Source organism: Notolepis coatsorum (assembly GCF_963971535.1).
Source record: "Notolepis coatsorum genome assembly, chromosome: 8".
NCBI classification, from domain to species: Eukaryota; Metazoa; Chordata; class Actinopteri; order Aulopiformes; family Paralepididae; genus Notolepis; species Notolepis coatsorum.
In genome coordinates this window covers 155637230-155659052 of record NC_140172.1, presented here as the reverse complement: position 1 = coordinate 155659052, position 21823 = coordinate 155637230, and the positions used below count along the sequence as shown (strand labels likewise).

The 21823-nt window shown below is 44.5% G+C and overlaps 1 protein-coding gene across 1 annotated transcript in view; it reads right to left on the bottom strand.

The window, feature by feature from the left end:
• usp28 (ubiquitin specific peptidase 28) overlaps positions 1-12201 on the bottom strand; it is a gene marked incomplete at both ends in the record, with an annotated part of 64821 nt that extends 52620 nt beyond the window's left edge. The window contains 5 exons of the mRNA XM_084320615.1: positions 8513-8675; positions 8801-8888; positions 11299-11419; positions 11933-12007; positions 12193-12201. Coding sequence (XP_084176741.1) covers positions 8513-8675; positions 8801-8888; positions 11299-11419; positions 11933-12007; positions 12193-12201 — 456 coding nt within the window. The remainder of the gene's footprint in view (positions 1-8512; positions 8676-8800; positions 8889-11298; positions 11420-11932; positions 12008-12192) is intronic.
• Between the last annotated feature and the right edge of the window lie 9622 nt (positions 12202-21823).

The window sequence follows — 21823 nt, the reverse complement described above, 5'->3', positions numbered from 1 at the left end:
AAAAAAATCAGCCAGCCATGAAGCCCATTCATTTTTATTTTGAGCAAAAGAGAGACGAGGAGAAAGAGAGGAATCCGGCTGACATGGCTTTTGAAGTGATATTCGCACGTGTTTTTGCGGGTCCAGTCCCCACGGTATGTTGACAGAATTCGCAAAACACCTTATCGACTGAAGCATAAAAGTCATTAGGATACTGCTCTGCTCTGAATTTAGGGCTTAGTGGGGAATTTCTTCCGACGTTAACGTTAACGACGCACCGAAGCAGCTAGACCATTTCTCCGTGTTGTGTGTAACACGCAGCGGTCCCCGCCTCCTCCCTCCTTGCAACAAACATTCCACCCAAAAACGGAATTTCTATTTCATAATGAATTAAATAATTGTATAAAGAATTTTCAATGTTCTGTCATCTAATAATATATTCCATTACCTTTCCTATCTGTATCAAAGTCAAAATGTTGGTATCATAACAACACTACAACATACAAAAGCAGCTTGACAACCGATATCCTTTGCGTTTGATTGATTGAAAAATGTATTAACAGATTGCAGAATGGGTACAATACAGTACAGCTCAATACACACAAGTTAAGGGGATGCAGACCAGAGAAAGACTTTCATCTTGTTTACATCAGGGTCCCCCATTTTCAATTCATAGTGTGCACACGCACAGTATAATAATGCATGAGATAAATAGTTAATAAACTCTGTGTTACTTGAACAATTTTCACTGTGCTCCTAAATTTCTTTGTGTGCTCCTAAATTTGTATTTAGATTTTATTTATTAACATTTTATTTAGGAGCACATGTGCTCCTTGGGAAAAAGGTTAGCGTAGAGCCCTATATATGGAGACATTAACATTACATTATCAAACATAGGGACGAAGACTGTAAAAAAAAGTGTCAACAATGTTTTATAATCCTTATGTTAATTTTCATCATAAAAATTCAGTGCCCCCGAAATACAAAAAAAAGCCCCCGAAAATAAATTAAGGGGGGCAAAAAAAGCCCTTGAATTTTTTTTTAAATTTCTAACCCTGTCATAAACAACAACAACAACAAACTATTTGAGAGCCCGTACGGTCTATTCACCTCCCTTGTCCTCGACATATCCCTTAATTATATCCTATGCCCCCCCCCCCCCCCCCCTCACCCCCAGTGCTTAATCAATGCAGGCATGATACATCTGAGTTAAATAGAGATAAACGAGCGCTCCCTGCTCGTTGTCTAGTCTGCTGGGGATACAGTAGCCCGGGCTGGGAAGTCCATCGCAGCGCTGCACTATTTAATTAGCCACGCAGCCTATGAATCTCAATGAAGGCTCGGGTTTCGGCAGAGTCACCTGATACGCCGCCGCGGCTAAAAACCAGCGCCGACTGGACCGTTAACAGAATCAGACGAGCGCATGCAGAGAAGCTTCTTTTTTTTTTTTTTGGGATTCGGAAAGAAAAATCCCCCCAGAGCGACCTAATCCTCGCTCTTGTCACTTCTGATGTTGTTGCCGGTAACCGGCACGGTGTGGAGTCTGTGTAAACTATAATGGAACGGACTGGGAACGTCTTCTTTATTAAAGGCTCAATCAGTGAACCAAGCGTAACGCTTGGGTACGCCCGCCGCCTGACTTCTTTCCCCAATACATTTCCAGTTCCGCGTTCGCCTTCTGCGCTCTGATTGGCCATTGACGTTTCTGGTCATGTGACATGTGCGCCCAATCGTGTGACGGCAAGTTATTTCGCCGGTTAAGTTTAGGCCCTCTTTCGAAGTTGGTTAAGGTTAGAGTTTGTCTTCGAGCAGGGCGATAGAACACCAGACCTGATTCCAAACTCTAACCTTAACCAACTTCGAAAGAGTCGCCTAAGCTTAACCAGTGATAAACTAGGCGTTAGGTAGTTTGCAGGCTGTTAGACCCGGAAATGGGCAAAGACACAGCTCGTCACACGATTGGGCGCACATGTCACATGACCAGAAACGTCAGTGGCCAATCAGATCGCACCAGAAACGTCCGTGGCCAATCAGATCGCAGAACGCACACGCGGAACTGGAAATGTATTGGGGAAAGAATAGACGCAGCCCCGCCACTAATGATACGACGTGACAACGGAGATGTGCTTTAACCCTGGAGTAGAACAGACCTATAGATAGATAGATAGATAGATAGATAGATAGATAGATAGATAGATAGATAGATAGATAGATAGATAGATAGATAGATAGATAGATAGATAGATAGATAGATAGACAGACAGACAGACAGTCAGACAGACAGACAGACAGACAGACAGACAGACAGACAGACAGACAGACAGACAGACAGACAGACAGACAGACAGACAGACAGACAGACAGACAGACAGACAGACAGACAGACAGACAGACAGACAGACAGACAGACAGACAGACAGACAGACAGACAGACAGACAGACAGACAGACAGACAGACAGACAGATAGATAGATATACAATAGATCAGTGGTTCTCAACCTGTGGTACGTGTACCACGGGTGGTACTTGGGCCCCCTGCTGGTGGTACTTGGAAAAAAAAGATATTATAATTTTTTTCTTAATTATTTTCTTTTTTGTCTGCAGTTAGAAGCAGGCAGGCCTGGAGTAGCCATCTGGCATACTGGGCATTTGCCCGGTGGGCCGACGCATATGTGGGCCGTTATGATTAAAAAAAAAGAAAAAAACTGACACTGGGCTGGCCCAATCATATATATCTTACTAAGCACCCCCCCCCCCCGCCAGTCGTGCAGGTACATGACTGAGAGGGGGGCTGGTACATGACTGAGAGGGGGCTGGCTGGTACATGACTGAGAGGGGGCTGGTACATGACTGAGAGGGGGGCTGGTACATGACTGAGAGGGGGGCTGGTACATGACTGAGAGGGGGGCTGGTACATGACTGAGAGGGGGCTGGTACATGATTGAGAGGGGGCTGGCGTGTGTGTGTGTGTGTGTGTGTGTGTGTGTGTGTGTGTGTGTGTGTGTGTGTGTGTGTGTGTGTGTGTGTGTGTGTGTGTGTGTGTGTGTGTGTGTGTGTGTCAGAGAGAGAGAGAGAGAGAGAGAGAGAGAGAGAGAGAGAGAGAGAGAGAGAGAGAGAGAGAGAGAGAGAGAGAGAGAGAGAGAGAGAGAGAGAGAGAGAGAGAGAGAGAGAGAGAGAGAGAGAGAGATCAATAAAGCCTCAACAAAGAGTTGGAACAGCATGTACAGAATATAGATATGATGTCAGTCTGAATCAGAGCATTCTCTGCCTCATTGAACTCTGAATCATCAGGTTCCAATGAACCCTCAAATTCTGAGAATGGGAGTAGTCACCACTCACCAACTTCCCCATCTTCTCCCCCATCTTCACCCCCGCACTTTCTATTTGACCCATGACTTCTCAGCAGAGCCCAGACAAAACTTCCCTTTTGCTATAAACTCTGCTAATACTGAGTCACTATTGAGAACACGAGAGAGAGAGATTAACAAGTAAAGCGTCTTTTATAGACAAACTGAAATATATATCTTACCTTGCCGTTCAAAAGTTACGTTTTCACTGACTCTCTTGATTTCTGGGTCAAAATTATGTCATTTGGTACAGATGTTGTAACCGGAATCCTCGCGGTCGAGGATTACATGAAAAAGTGTGTGTTTGAATTAAGTAATTTGCTGAAATACAGTTGTTCTTAATTTTCTCACTTGCTATGTGAGAATGTTAGTTATTATGTTCTCAATGCCTCTTGCATTGTATGATAATTGTGTGGAAGAGTTTGCTAGTTCTAGTGCTACCCCTTTGTACATTGTGGCTGTGTCTGACAAAAGTTTAACAATAAATAATGTTATTAGGAATACATTTGCCTCCTGCATGAAGTGTGCATAGCTGAATAGACTGTATTTTAACGTCGGTCATATGGTGGTACTTGGAGAGCCAGCTACATTCTCAGGTGGTACTTTATGTAAAAAGGTTGAGAACCACTGCAATAGATAATACAACATAGATTTGATCACATCATTCACTCCACACTACACACATCATTCACTCCATACTACACACATCATTCACTCCACACTACACATATCATTCACTCCATACTACACACATCATTCACTCCACACTACACACATCATTCACTCCACACTACACACATCATTCACTCCACACTACACACATCATTCACTCCATACTACACATATCATTCACTCCATACTACACACATCATTCACTCCACACTACACACATCATTCACTCCATACTACACACATCATTCACTCCACACTACACACATCATTCACTCCACACTACATACATCATTCACTCCATACTACACACATCATTCACTCCATACTACACACATCATTCACTCCATACTACACACATCATTCACTCCATACTACACACATCATTCACTCCATACTACACACATCATTCACTCCACACTACACATATCATTCACTCCACACTACATACATCATTCACTCCATACTACACACATCATTCACTCCACACTACACATATCATTCACTCCACACTACATACATCATTCACTCCACACTACACACATCATTCACTCCATACTACACACATCATTCACTCCATACTACACACATCATTCACTCCACACTACACATATCATTCACTCCATACTACACACATCATTCACTCCACACTACACACATCATTCACTCCACACTACACACATCATTCACTCCACACTACACACATCATTCACTCCATACTACACATATCATTCACTCCATACTACACACATCATTCACTCCACACTACACACATCATTCACTCCATACTACACACATCATTCACTCCACACTACACACATCATTCACTCCACACTACATACATCATTCACTCCATACTACACACATCATTCACTCCACACTACATACATCATTCACTCCATACTACACACATCATTCACTCCACACTACATACATCATTCACTCCACACTACACACATAATTCACTCCATACTACACACATCATTCACTCCATACTACACACATCATTCACTCCATACTACACACATCATTCACTCCACACTACACATATCATTCACTCCACACTACATACATCATTCACTCCATACTACACACATCATTCACTCCACACTACACATATCATTCACTCCACACTACATACATCATTCACTCCATACTACACACATCATTCACTCCATACTACACACATCATTCACTCCACAATACACATATCATTCACTCCACACTACATACATCATTCACTCCATACTACACACATCATTCACTCCACACTACACATATCATTCACTCCACACTACATACATCATTCACTCCATACTACACACATCATTCACTCCATACTACACACATCATTCACTCCACACTACACATATCATTCACTCCACACTACATACATCATTCACTCCATACTACACACATCATTCACTCCATACTACACACATCATTCACTCCATACTACACACATCATTCACTCCATACTACACACATCATTCACTCCACACTACACATATCATTCACTCCACACTACATACATCATTCACTCCATACTACACACATCATTCACTCCATACTACACACATCATTCACTCCACACTACACACATCATTCACTCCACACTACACATATCATTCACTCCACACTACATACATCATTCACTCCATACTACACACATCATTCACTCCATACTACACATATCATTCACTCCATACTACACATATCATTCACACAGTACCAATGTGTTGCTCTGACTGACATAGGGTTAAGAAGGGAATCTACAAGTTAAACTCTTAAAAGTATGTATATGAATACACCCCACGCACAAAATACAAAACCGTATCGGGGCTTTACGTGTGCTGTGGTTTTGTCTTGGGTGAATGTTGAAGGTCTTAGCACCTGCTGATGGGGGATTCTTAAACCAGGTCACCCAAGCTCCCATGATATACGTTTCAGAAAATAGGGGTGGGGGGGGGGGGGGTACAGTGGGGTAATACATATAGCTATATAACATGACAGAGTGGGAAATCAGGGCTGGGTTTAATGATGATCCAGAAAGATACCATTGGCTAATGCCCTCTAACCTACTGGCATTACAGAGTGTTGCTTAACTGGAAACTGGAGACTTGTGTTTACAGCCATGTCAGGGACAGGCCACGGCACCAAATGTAACATATGATGCGACGACAGCGTTGGAATACGGTAGGCGGATGCTGAGAAGCATCTGAACTGAGTCAAATCATAGAATGATTCTAACGTGGTTTGGTGCTTCTCTGTTGCATTTGCACATGTTCCATTCAGTTATGTGTGGTATACAAAGACATACAGTACAACAAGACATACAGTATACATTAGGGATGTTCGATATTGGCTTTTTTACTGATATCCGATATACCGATATTGTCCAACTCTTAATTTCCGATACCGATATCAACCGATACCGATATATGCAGGGTTTCCCCGCCCAAAAAACACAACATTATGCATACTTTTCACAATAAATTAAATAAGAATTTGTTCTTACTTGCTTGCCTGGGTAAATAAAGGTTAAATAAATGTAAAATAAAATAAATATTTTTTTATTTATTTATTTTTTAAACCGATACCGATAATTTCCGATATTACATTTGAATGCCAATATCGGCCAATAATACCGGTAGGCCGATAATATCGGACATCCCTAGTATACAATGTATACACATACATATACAAACAGACACATACAGACAGCCTGAATGTCTAAATCTAAAAGGGTTGATTTACGGTAGGTTGGGCCAGTCCTCTGTAGCACAATGGGGGTAGTATCTGGTGCTCTGAGCAAGGCACTAAGACTGCCAGGGTTAGGGGTCCTGTGTAGCTCAATGGGTAGAGTACGTATTCCTCCGAGCAAGGCACTGACACTGCCAGGGTTAGAAATGCAACCGGCACCTCCTGAGCTACTGTCATACAAACCTCCCTGGTCATAATAATTCCCCTGGTCCTAATCACCCCCCCCCCCCCCCCCGGTCCTAATGACTACAGAGAGTGGTGCGCTCAGCAGAATGGAATACGGGTATTTCACTACCACCCCTGCAGGACTTATACAATAGGAGGTGCAAAGCTAAGCTCCAGGCCATCAGGGAAAACCTCTCCCAGCCACTATACTATACACAGACTTGGCTGACAGGAGGAGCATGTTCAGTGCCAGGCTCACACTACCTAAATGCAGCACTGAACGGCACAGGACGTCCTTCGTTCCGACAGCCATCAGACGTTACAATGCATCACTGTGCCTCACTGCATCACTGAGCACAGAGTGACAGTTACCATCTTCCTGGACGCTTACCTTTGAAACAGCACTGTGCAATATTACACCTACTGTAGACTTCAGTATATTTTTACTGTATTTATTTACTGTATATTTTATTCTATTCTTACTTTTAGGCCATTTGTTTTGTTATTCTTATTCGTGACTTGTTCTGTCTAAATGTTTAATGTGAGCGATTTGCCGTGTCAAATTTCCCTCGGGATAATACAAGTATTTCTATTCTATTCTATTCTAAATCCAGAGCCTGCAGAATAATGAAGGACCCTCACCACCCCAAGAACAGCCTGTTCAAGCTGCTGCGGTCAGGCAAGCGCCTCCGCATATACGCAGCAAGAACAGAGAGGCTAAGGCTCAGCTTCTTCCCTCAGGCCATCAGAACAATGAACACTGATCTCTCCACACACAAGCACACGTGAACACACATACACACACAACACAACACTCGCACACACACAAACGCACCACAGGTCACTTTAAACACACAAGAAATGACACTTTAAAGCAGTGGTTCTCAACCTGTGGTACGCGTACCACCGGTGGTACTTGGGCCCCCTGCTGGTGGTACCTAATTTATATATATATTTTTTAAATATTATAATTTTTATATATATATATATATTCGTTTTTTGTTTTTTTTTTTGCAGTCATGCCACTGAACTTAGAAGCAGGCCAGGCCAGTGTTTCTAGTTGCGGCAGCACGATAGTTCGATAACCTAAGTGGGGAACAACCAGGAGATCACTGTGACAGAGAGTAATGCAGTCTAAACAGTCATAAATCTTTTATTCAACTTCAGCCCCAGATTTCAATATTTTTTTGTAATGTCAGATAAAAAATTAAATACTCCCACTTTTCTGAAAAGAGTTGTTGTTAAATCTGACATTACAAAAAACTAAAAATCCATCAAAATCAGTGTTGTTGCTAATCATTGACTCATGTTAGCCTGTAATAATCCCCCCCAGAAAAATCTACTTTGCATTTGATATATTGAAAATATATTACAATAATTTGTGATGCCCATCACAAACACTGGCATTTAAAGGGTAAACATTTCAAAAATAAAAAAAATATTAAGTCTTTGTAACAAAAAATCCTGGTGGGGGACCCCCAGACCCCCCGCTTAAAAAGCGGCGACCGTTGGTTGTGTGATAGTAAAGGGTTAACCTTCTGTGTGGTGTGGCAGTGAGAGGGTTAATGACCTCCTCTCCCTCCGCTCACCTGGATGACGGCGCTGAACCAGCAGGTGTTGCCCACGTTGCGGATGCCCACCGGCCACTCCTCCTGTCGGATCCAGTCTGCAGGGTTACAGAACTCCCCCTGGGCCTCGCACCGCCTCCTCTTCACGTGGCCCACGGTGTCCTCCGCACTGGCCTCCAGAGCCCTGGGACATGGTATCAGTGGTATCGATTATTGATTATTTTGTTTATCCTATTTAGTATAGAATAGAAACTGTATTGAAAGCAATCTTACAGAAGGTTTAATTAACACTACGAATGGGTCTAGTACCTGTTGAATTCTCTCTCTTCCACGTGAGCGTTGTGGGACTCCTGCAGACTGAGCTCTATGGCTGCCTGGAGGTCATCCTTAGGCACATCTGCAGACACAGGCAACAAGGGAAGGAAAGGAAACGTTTTAGTTAGCAAGTACATACACATAATGCCACCATGTTGGCTTCCTCCTTGCTAATATCCATGTTGACTTCCTCCTTGCTAATATCCATGTTGACTTCCTCCTTGCTAATGTAATGTTGACTTCCTCCTTGCTAATATCCATGTTGACTTCCTGCTTGCTAATATCCATGTTGACTTCCTCCTTGCTAATGTCCATGTTGACTTCCTCCTTGCTAATATCCATGTTGACTTCCTCCTTGCTAATATCCATGTTGACTTCCTCCTTGCTAATGTCCATGTTGACTTCCTCCTTGCTAATGTCCATGTTGACTTCCTCCTTGCTAATGTCAGTGAGGTGAGATATTAAAATGTAAAATTAGAGCCTTTGTACAGGCTTTCCTACAGTATTTCTCCTATAGTGACAGAAGGGTGATGATTTTTTTTTTTTTTTAGACAAGACCCCAGGACTATGTTATGCCATTCACAAGTAGACCCGTGATGTTGTTATTCTTGTACGGTATACTTAAGCAAGTCCACCCTAAATTCCATGAGAGTCACCAGATCATTTTCCTATTGGACTATTAATATCTGTTATATTATCTTTCCCGTCATTTAAAAAAAAGAAAACATTTCACAACATGTTTTCATCCCAGAGCCAGCACCGGATTTGGTAAACAGCCTAAATTAAAGTAAATGCACAAACCTAAAACACAAAGGGAACCCATTGAATCAACATTATGTTTTTTTGTATCAGTTAACTTGAGACAGGCGGTAGCGGAACAGAAAGATTATTTTGGTCATCATTACTATCATAACAGACTGATAGGAATGCAGACCAGAGGCAAAGGCCTTCAGACAAAGAACCACATAACTCTTTTTAAGTTCTCAGTGGAACAATGTTTTAAACCTTATCATCTACAGATGGTGAGTTAGATTGTGTGTTGTGTTCATTCATAGATAAAGACTTTATTATCTAAATACGGTAAGTTACTGTTGTGTTCGTTCAGAGTTAAAAGCAGTAGGGCTGGGCGATATGGCAAAAAATCATATCGCGATAACGATATGATAATGTTATCATATCACTCGATATCGATAATTATCGAAATTGTTATAAGTAGAACAAAATAAAAATAAAAAAAATTGTTTTTAAACAACAGATGTATGTTTATTTTGCAGCAATTCTTTGTCGTTGCCGCCATCTTTAGTGTTACATCCCCTCACACTCCAGTTCTCAGGCTGCAGCTGGTTTGAAAGCGAAAGTAAACCGGCTTCTCTGCTGGCTGTGGCTCCAGGGGAGTTGAACAGTTCTGGCTCTGCTAGTTTATTTTCGATCTTTTGGCGTTTTTTTGGTGGACAAACCACCGCACATGTGCACTGTGACTCGTGACTGGAGTCTAGCTCTGCTAGCACACATAGCCTACTGTGTACAGACGGTTTCAAACTGTATTTTAAATTAGAAAGCAAACAAAATAAATGGACAAGAGATAAAAATAGAAATCTCAATTTGGTCAGTATTGTCATTTGGACAAGCAAAGCCATTACTTTAAGTTGCAGGCAAGACAGACAAGTCTGTCCACTGTCTCTGGGTTTAAAACTGCCCTGTTGCAGGCATAAAAAAAAAATTAAATTCCGATATCGATTATTAAAATATATCGCGATATTTATCGTTATCGTTATATCGTCGAGTAATTTATTATCTAAAGATGGTAAATATAACACAATGGTGTATAACATAATGGCTTCTACCTCATGGTGATTTGGTGGTAAATAATAATCAGTAGGAAACTTGGCAGACCAGCCCTGGGCCTTTATTTAGAACACACACACCGGCTTTGTTGGATCAAAGGAGGTTTGTGGGGCGGCAGAATGGCCTACAGTACATGTTCCACCATTCACAGAAATATGAATACATAGTCTGGTGTATACATACTGTATAGGTCATAATCTGTGACGGTGTCATTGGATGGATATTTTACCCATATGAAACTAGCTGCGAGCGTCAAACCGTGACCTGTGTGGAACTCATGACCCCCCCACAGTCTTTACCACTGGGGCTGCGGTGGCTGAGCGGTTAGAGAAGCGGGCTTGTGACCAGAAGGTCACCCGTTCGATCCCTCAGACCGACTGGAAAAACTAGGGTGGGGGGGGGGGGGGGGCAAGTGAATGAATAACACACTCCTCTCTCTCTCAATGTCAATAGTTGAGATGGATTAAATGCAAAGGGTGTATGTACTTGGCATTAAAAACGTGATTCTATTCCTGGTCCATTCATAAAAGTCTTCCTCATATGGGCTTGTGGCTACATTTGACTTTTATTATTAAAGATGGACAAATATATGACACTGCCTTTTGTCCGACAGAGACGTCTTTCAGTAGGCCTATGGCCGTGGCTACCTTTCTGGCCGTCCCAGACCTCTCCGTTGGGCTCTGCGTCGTGTAGTTCTCCCGGGTCCTGGACCTCTGGAGGCGGGCTGGTCAGCAGCCCCACGGCATGGCCGATGTCACCCCTGCTGGCCTGGAGGTCCAAACACATCCAAAACACAAGACTGGATATCATGATATTATGTACATTTGACATTTTACTGTACATTTTCCGTATATTTTAGAATGTATATACATGTTTTAGAATGTATATCTTTGACTGTGTATTCTTATTTTCGATTTTTGACTACCGTGAGCGATCTGTGGTGTGAATTTCCCTCTGGATTAATAAAGTACTTCAAAGATCTAACAACTTCTAGTAAATGAAATAGTGGAATTAGACGATTGTCTGGGTACGCAAAAGCAAGCCGTTTACAAACTCTGTTGGATATATTTCATCAAGATTAAAATAATCTTGTTAAAAGAACTAGTGGTCCATATCCGCTTCCATTCATTTGTGCTAAGCTAGGCTAGCTTGCGGCTCGGATTGCTTTCTACTGAACATACAAGAGAGGAGATTGGTATTCATCTTATTGTCTCTGGAGAAGACGGTGAGTGCATTTCCCATAATGTCGGCGAAGTGCCCCTTCAAGTATAATCGTCTTACATTTAGGGCCCTCTGGAGAATCTGTTGGTCTTGGATCCCAGTGATCTCCTTGAGCTGGTTCATCAGGACTTGGTTCTGAAGGACACAGAGAGAAAACAGGGTTAAAACTGGTGGTTCTGCTTCAAGATAACGACTTTGTAATGTCGATACATAGTAGGCCCGCGACCCAAGAGTTTGTCCCAGGGACAAAGATATGTGTTGTTTTGGAATAGTGTCGGAATAGTCACTCTCATACATTCTCTCATTGTGCTAACCTCTACCGAAGACATTATTAGTGAAATTGAAATTCCACATTTTCCAGGGACCTGCTGGAACCCCCTCGGGCACCCCACTTTGGGAACCAACGTTCAACACTTCTCTACAGCTGTCGGCCTTATGTATGTGAGAGTGACATCATAAAGGTGATTAACTTGGTTTAGACTACAGAGTACATACAGTACATACAGTACATGTTTACTGAGTGATCCACAGACAACCTAGAGTGGGAGGCGCCAAAATATATTAGTCAAGGAAATATATAGTTGAGAACTCCCTATGAATTCATATTCAATAGCAGTGTCTGTTTAGCAGAACATTTTCTTTAAACCAGTGGTTCTCGTTGTTTTTTATGCACAACCCATGAATGAATTGAACGCCCTCCGCACACTCAGATCTGTGTAAGAATCCTTTTTTATTTGCACACTGTTGGTCAGAGACCTTCTTCAAAGCTTGTATAAATGGTGCTTTTTGAAGGTCTCTGACTGAAAGCTTGCAGATGGAAAATGATTCATCGTATTCAGTCTGCTATTCTTTTTTTTAGCTCCAGCTCCTCAGCTGAGTCCGATTATATAGCGGGTGATGGTGGATGGTTCTCTACTTTCGATGCATGACCCATGAATATATGGTGAACTTTGTCACCAAAGAGTGATTATTGATTTCCCTTTTCAGGCTATTATGAGTTTTAATACCTTTTAATACACACCGCTGCTGATTGTACTGTAGATTGCACTATTTTACTCTGTCCATTCCATTTGACTCTTTTATTACGTTTATTACAGGTTCTAAACTGTCAGGTATCGAACTGTGTGTAGGACCCAGGCCTAGAACTGCGCCCTGAGAGAGGGAACTGCGCCCTGAGAAGGAGGTTTGCCCTGAGAGGGAGGTTCGAAGGGTCAACGTGGAGATTGAAAGATATCACTGGTTTTCATATGGTTATAACAACATGTATGTAATGTAAATATCTATATAGATATTAGTTTAACGGACCCTCTGTGTGTGTTAAACTCTAAAACTGTAGAGACAGACATTTTCTCTCTTGATGCAGGGCCGGTGGGATAGATAAGGCGAGCCAGGCACAGCTCAGGGTCGACATTCTTGAGATGGCACAGTCTGGCCATCACAGGCTGAAGTGATGGGGACAGGGCAGAGCGAGAGTAGGAGAGAGAGAGCCAAGGTCACTCATAGCTAGGAAAATAACGTCAACATTCAGGCCAGGGGGACAATGTTAGAGGAACATCGCAAGAGAGAGAGAGACTTTAAGCTGAGAGTCTTCCGGGTTTTGAGGCAGACACGTTTTTGACAGCGAGACAGACTGACATCGAGCAGAGAGAGAGAGCTCCAGCCTCCTTCGAGGCTGGAGGGGTGGAGGGGGAAAACCACAAGACTGTACTATAGACAGAGATAGCTTAGGCTAACAGAACAGGCTTCGGCTAACAGATAGGCCGCAGAACCACCGAGCAGGTATCGAGAGATATAATCTATTAATCTAGTTTCTTATACCTCTAAAATACTTTCAATTAGTTCATTCTGTACGAGATGCTATGTTTATGAAAATAAACATCCTGGCGGCTGGGTGGCGCAGCGGACATTGCGCTCGTCACCAACGCAAGAGACACCGGGTTCGACTCCGGCTGTTGGCGTTGCCTCCGGCTTGGGCCGGCCGTCATACTAACTCAATTGGCAGTTAGCGGGTGGAAGTCGATGGGTGGTAATCTGGGACGTTGTGGACAGCGACTCCTACAGGTCGGTTGGGGGACGCCTGCACAGCAGAGACAGGAAATGGCGGGGGTAGTGTGAGCCTCCTACACGTTACTTCTCGCCACTGAGAGTCCGCGCTGGCAGGTGAAAAGATGTGACAGGCTGCCTCCTCATGTATCGGAGGGGACATGTGATGCAAGGCTTCTATCCTCCCTACAACCGGCCAGTGGGGGGCATATGCAAGCAACGTTCAAGACAGGGGAGGCGAGAATTGGCACGTCTAAATTGGGATGGGAGAAAAAATTCAAAAATAAGGAGAAAAAGTGGATTAAAAAAAATAAAACAGGAAGGAAGACTTTCGGGTTCTAAACCATGGATATCAAACAGCACTATTTTTATTCTGCCTACTTTTATGCACTTCCTGTCAAATTCATGTGTCAGTTCTATGCTGATTTTATCTTACTACCTCGTATGCACTGTCATCTGCCTAGACTCACTACATCTACAGGTACACTACCGTGTGCTTTGGCAGAGCTGCTCTAATAGTTCGAACAACTGTTCTGTAAAGTAATTTAGAACTGGACTTTGTGGGGGCGCTCCAGTAGCACACCACATAGCGCGCTGAGTCGCGAAGCGGTCGCCCCGGGCTCGATTCCCCGACCCGGTGGCCATATGCCGCATGTCTTCCCCTCTTCTCCTCCCGCTTCACCCTCTCTCCTCTCTCCTCTGTTGGCCCTGCGTGGCCAAAAGGTCCTGCATTGACCAAAAAAGCTGGAAATGCTATAAATAAAATGAAAAAGAAAAGGAAACTGGACTTTGTAAAGAATCTCAAAGTATTAATTAAGGGGCTACTCTAATAATTCGAACAACTGTTCTATAAAGTAATTTAGAACTGAACTTTGTAAAGAAACTCTAAGTATTTAAGGCACTGCTCTGTTCTGTAAAGTAATTCAGAACTGTTCTATAAAACATCTAGGACTGAACCTTGTAATGAAACTCAAAGTAGGAAGGGGCTGCCCTGTTGTTCGGACTGTTCTATAAAGTCATTTAGAACGGACCTTTGTAAAGAAACTCAAAGTTGAGCTGCTCTGCTGTTTGTAAAGTAACTCAGAACCATATCCTGTAACTCAGCTCGCTTCAACCAGATTATTGTATTGTAAATGAGGGCTATTTTATTTGTATTTGATTTTTATTTTACTGAACTATTTTATTGCACTGTAGTACTGCATCATTTTACTGTCTATTCTATTTTATTAACTATTTTACTGCACTTATTTTTTTACTGTTTTTATCATTTTTATTACTGCCTATTTTAAAACTGAATCAAACCGTAAACAGAGAGGCCTATTGCGATGTTAGATCCTAAAAACTGTGATTTGCCTTACCTTGCTGCTATCTTTTTATGCTTGTTTTATATGTTTTATATGTCATTGTATGCCATAGAATCAAACCATAAACAAAGTGGCCAAAGTGGTCTCATGGATATGTGAAGGACGGGAGATATTACTGACACGGGAGGAGTGGGAACAATTAGGCAGCTGATTAGTACTGATAGAACACACCTGTGCATCATTAGATCACCCACATCCCACACGCACACACCCCAGACACACACACACTACAAACACACTAGGACAGAGAGAGTTGAGTTCACTGCCGCACTAGTACCAAACGGTTAACCCTTTCACTGCGACAATACACAGAAAGTTAACCCTTTCACTGCCACACGACAGCAGGTTAACCCTTTCACTACCACACGGCAGAAGGTTTTAAACCCTTTACTATCACACTACAGACGGTTAACCCCGTCTGTAGTGTGATAGTAAAGGGTTAACCTTCTGTCGTGTGGCAGTGAAAGGGCTAAAGAGCACCAGGCCCCATGGAGACAGAGGCCCCCAGAGAAGAAGCACCAGGCCCCATGGAGACAGAGGCCCCCAGAGAAGAAGCGCCAGGGCCCCATGGAGACAGAGGCCCCTAAAGAGCACCAGGGCCCCATGGAGACAGAGGCCCCCAGAGAAGAAGCGCCAGGCCCCATGGAGACAGAGGCCCCCAGAGAAGAAGCGCCAGGGCCCCATGGAGACAGAGGCCCCTAAAGAAGCGCCAGGCCCCATGGAGACAGAGGCCCCCAGAGAAGAAGCACCAGGGTCCCATGGAGACAGAGGCCCCCAGAGAAGAAGCACCAGGCCCCATGGAGACAGAGGCCCCTAAAGAGCACCAGGCCCCATGGAGACAGAGGCCCCCAGAGAAGAAGCACCAGGCCCCATGGAGACAGAGGCCCCTAAAGAGCACCAGGCCCCATGGAGACAGAGGCCCCCAGAGAAGAAGCACCAGGCCCCATGGAGACAGAGGCCCCTAAAGAAGCACCAGGCCCCATGGAGACAGAGGCCCCCAGAGAAGAAGCACCAGGCCCCATGGAGACAGAGGCCCCTAAAGAGCACCAGGCCCCATGGAGACAGAGGCCCCCAGAGAAGAAGCACCAGGCCCCATGGAGACAGAGGCCCCCAGAGAAGAAACACCAGGCCCCATGGAGACAGAGGCCCCTAAAGAGCACCAGGCCCCATGGAGACAGAGGCCCCTAAAGAAGCACCAGGCCCCATGGAGACAGAGCCCCCCAGAGAAGAAGCACCAGGCCCCATGGAGACAGAGGCCCCCAGAGAAGCACCAGGCCCCATGGAGACAGAGGCCCCCAGAGAAGAAGCACCAGGCCCCATGGAGACAGAGGCCTCCAGAGAAGAAGCGCCAGGCCCCATGGAGACAGAGGCCCCCAGAGAAGAAGCACCAGGCCCCATGGAGACAGAGGCCCCTAAAGAGCACCAGGCCCCATGGAGACAGAGGCCTCCAGAGAAGAAGCGCCAGGCCCCATGGAGACAGAGGCCCCTAAAGAAGCACCAGGCCCCATGGAGACAGAGGCCCCTAAAGAAGCACCAGGCCCCATGGAGACAGAGGCCCCCAGAGAAGAAGCGCCAGGCCCCATGGAGACAGAGGCCCCTAAAGAAGCACCAGGCCCCATGGAGACAGAGGCCCCTAAAGAAGCACCAGGCCCCATGGAGACAGAGGCCCCTAAAGAAGCACCAGGCCCCATGGAGACAGAGGCCCCCAGAGAAGAAGTACCAGGGCCCCATGGAGACAGAGGCCCCCAGAGAAGAAGCACCAGGCCCCATGGAGACAGAGGCCCCCAGAGAAGAAGCACCAGGCCCCATGGAGACTGAGGCCCCCAGAGAAGAAGCACCAGGGCCCATGGAGACAGAGGCCCCCAGAGAAGAAGCACCAGGCCCCATGGAGACAGAGGCCCCTAAAGAGCACCAGGCCCCATGGAGACAGAGGCCCCTAAAGAGCACCAGGCTCCATGGAGACAGAGGCCCCTAAAGAGCACCAGGCCCCATGGAGACAGAGGCCCCCAGAGAAGAAGCACCAGGGCCCATGGAGACAGAGGCCCCCAGAGAAGAAGCACCAGGCCCCATGGAGACAGAGGCCCCCAGAGAAGAAGCACCAGGGCCCATGGAGACAGAGGCCCCTAAAGAAGCACCAGGCCCCATGGAGACAGAGGCCCCTAAAGAAGCACCAGGCCCCATGGAGACAGAGGCCCCTAAAGAGCACCAGGCCCCATGGAGACAGAGGCCCCTAAAGAGCACCAGGCCCCATGGAGACAGAGGCCCCCAGAGAAGAAGCACCAGGCCCCATGGAGACAGAGGCCCCCAGAGAAGAAGCACCAGGCCCCATGGAGACAGAGGCCCCTAAAGAAGCACCAGGCCCCATGGAGACAGAGGCCCCTAAAGAGCACCAGGCCCCATGGAGACAGAGGCCCCTAAAGAGCACCAGGCCCCGTGGAGACAGAGGCCCCCAGAGAAGAAGCGTCAGGCCCCATGGAGACAGAGGCCCCCAGAGAAGCACCAGGCCCCATGGAGACAGAGGCCCCTAAAGAAGCACCAGGCCCCATGGAGACAGAGGCCCCTAAAGAAGCACCAGGCCCCATGGAGACAGAGGCCCCCAGAGAAGAAGTGCCAGGCCCCATGGAGACAGAGGCCCCTAAAGAAGAAGCACCAGGGCCCATGGAGACAGAGGCCCCCAGAGAAGAAGCACCAGGCCCCATGAAGACAAGAGGCCCCCAGAGAAGCATCTCAGCTTGCTACAGTAAGTACAGTGGTGGAGGATGAATATCATTTTGTTTTTTATTGCCCTTTGTACACCGCTTTGAGGAGGGCTTTGATTTGAGAAAATTCAAATAGTAAATCCGGATTTGTTTTGGCTGAGGTCTGAGAGTTGTATGTTGAGTTGTTTCTTCAGTTTTGCAGGATTTTTTGAGAAAGCATGGCACTTGAGACAAAACACACTATATCCTATATAATTGTATATGAATTCTTCTTGTTTCTTTGTTTACATACTGTTAACAGAATTCGGCTATAGGGCGACAATAATGTGGTCAAAAGGCATAGGTGTCTATCTTGAGCCTTAACTGGCGTGGTTTATTATTCACATGGCAGAGCAGTAACACTACAGGTCTTCTCTCCCTGAGAGACTGGGGGGAAGAGAAAGAAGTGGGAGGAGACACCTCTATTTATACTCGCCACCTGGTGGTGTTCCTGAGTGTCTCGCCTAGAGCGCCCTCTAGTGGAAACAGTTATATATGCAGTTAGATAGTTACTAGTGTAAACAGTTATATATGCAGTTAGACAGTTACTAACAATCCTACACAGAACCTCTGCCTTCAACACATACATTGCTTACAGCTTGTGTTATATTACGTTTTATTTTATTTTTCTTGTGGCCATCTTGGTCTATATGTCATTTGTCAAGTAATTTGTCAAGTATACTAGTTTATTGTTTATGTGTCTTGTAAGCCCATGTATAGTATGTAAGACACGAAAATAAAAAACATCAAAGCAAACATCAGTACATATCTGGGCCACAGATGATGCCATACAATGTCCCTATACACTTACGAGTTTACTTATAATTTGCTAAAACTCTATACATCCACTCTTAAAGCTCCATCTGTAGTTAAAACGTTTACTTCCGTGTTCTTCTTCTGCTCGTTTCCTACTTTTGTTTTGGTGTGAAGCCGGTGCGGAGAATTAGACAGCCGTTCCCATGGTAACACATTTGATGAAAGTTCATCAGAAGAAGAAGAGGATGACAGCAGAAGTAAAACATTGTAAACATCTAACAGAGATGGAGCTATGAAAGTAAATGTTTACAAAGCTGGGGAGAGTTTTCCTTTTCACGTTTCTTACCAGATCATAATATTATGATACTATCATGAATATAATTATAATATGAGAACAATCAAGGGCGGCTGGGTGGCGCAGAAGCGGACATTGCGCTCGTCACCAACGCAAGAGACACCGGGTTCGAATCCGGCTGTCGGCGTTGCCTCCGGCTTGGGCCGGCCGTCATACTGGCTCAATTGGCAGAGTCAGTGGGTGGGAAGTCGAAGGGTGGTAGCCTGGTCGTTGTGAACAGCGACTCCTACAGGTCGGTTGGGGCGCCTGCACAGCAAAGTCAGGAAAATGGCGGGGGTAGTGTGAGCCTCCCACACGTTACACCTCGCCAATGAGAGTCCGCGCTGGCAGGTGAAAAGATCATCATCATCATCATCATCATCATCATAATTTATTTATTCGTACATGGAATCACCACAGTCCAACAGTACATATTCACATAATTCACAAAAAATACCATGGCCGAAAGGAACAGGAAGAAGAAAAAATCTTATATATACCTGCCCCTACACACGTACAACACACCGATAGACATATTGTGTAAAACCAAACAGAATATACCCATTTTGCAAAAAATAAATAAAAATTTAACATCAACACAACCAAATTAAATCAACATAAATAAACCCATTTTGTCTATCTATCAGTCAAACTACATATTTAGGTTAATTCATTTACACACACACACCCCCACACACACACACTTATATAATGTATTATACTTCTATATACTATCTAATTTCTATTTTATTATAATATAACTAAATCATACTATTTATTCTACACCATATTGGTACAGTATTATACAATATTTTAATATATTATTATTCTATGTTACGCTGCTATATACTATATTACTATACTCATACTGGCCTACACTACAAAGATGTGACAGGCTGCCTCCTCATGTACCGGAGGGGACACGTGATGCAAGGCTTCTATCCTCCCTACAACCGGCCAGTGGGGGGCATATGCGAGCAACGTTCAACAGGGGAGGGGAGAATTGACACAGTGAAAATTGGGATGGGAGAAAAATTGAAAAAGAGGAGAAAAAAAGTGGATCAAAAAAAATATGAGAACAATCAAGTAGCTGACCTTGGTGTGTGATTTGGAGCAGACATGAGCTCAAACTCGCCAGTGCGTAGAGAAGTTGTATGACGTTATCTGTTGTCAGTGCGTTGCCCCCCCCCCCCCCCCCCCCCCCCCTGTGGGCCGTGACCACCGGTGAAGGTGTCCTCTGTCCCTCAGTTGGACAATGACATCAACTGAGCCTCACGTCACTGTGCCAGTTGGTCAAACATTTTAACCCCCCCCCCCCCCCCCCCCCCCACTCTCTCTCTAAAGTGATCCACATGTAGTATAGTACACTGACACTATAATTCAAATCAAATCAAATGTATTTGTAAGGCCCGACAACACACGTTAATGTCCCCATGGGCCGGACGACGTCTTCTTTAAACAAGTCAAGAAGAAGAAACATCACAATAAGTCAAGAACAAAACAAGAACACCATAAAGTCCCAAAAAATTTTAATAAATGCAACACTCCCAGACGTACCCCACGCGAAGGTAAGGAAAAACTCACTAAAACCTAGCAATAGGAAAAAATGCACCACAGGCAATGTGGAGGAGAGAAACCTTAGAAGGGGGATCTCCCTTCTTAGATGTCAAGTTTCAAGTTTCAAGTTTCTTTAATAGTTGTCATACAGAAGTACAGAATACTTTTATACAAAATGCTTCTTTCTGTTATGCTCCAGAGACTGTGCTAGACAAGACAAGCATGAAATAAAATAGTATAGCATGTAAAATAGAAGTAAAAATAGGTCACAGTGTTCAGTATAGACGGTGATAGTAGTGTTGCAGTAGTGTTGCAGTAAAAACAGGCGAACAGTTGGTAGGCATGCACTCATGTGTGTAGTGAAACGCAGATGAGTGTAGAGCTGCCGCGATTACCGCATTACCGCGGTATCGCTGTTACATCACGGCCACCGCAGAGTAGGCTGAATACCGCGTCACCGCTGTTTTTTATAATAATAATAATAAATTACCCTCCTCTCGTTGGGCTTGCGGCTCTGCAGATATACCCTACTCGTCTATCGAGGTTCCAAGCGACCCTATTGGGTACCAGAAAAGTCACGTGAAACATTGCAGACCACTGATTGGTCAGAAGAGAGACGCGTCACACGTTTTTACGTCCTGAATGTCAGTTCATCACAACACGGCTAATAACGTTATCTTTAACTCTCCGCCGGAGTGGACTAACATCGCTCTTCAGGAGTACTAAACGAGACATAATGATTTTACTGTCTGCAACGAATGTTATAATAAAAGCCCTTCGTTCTATACACTTGTCTGATTGAAAACTTTATTAACAGACCGCAGAATGGGACAACTCAGCACGCTCTGAGCAAAGAAAGGAACTGAGATATGAATAGAGTATTGCTTGCTATGGTCCGGTAAATACGCTGATGTTATTGAACGTATAACTATATAATGTCAATGCCACAAAACGAATGCCTTTATTATAAAGTAGTAACTTTATAGTAATAATAATAAGAAAGGGTCGGGGGGGTTAGGGGTAACCACCCCTGCCCGCGACACCGAGTGAACTGCGCATCCGTGTTTCACTTTCAATAACTAATGCGTGCTTGCCGAATCCCAAACAATATTCATGCTGCAAAGTCATCCTCTAAAGATAGACATTTAGACTAGAGGCA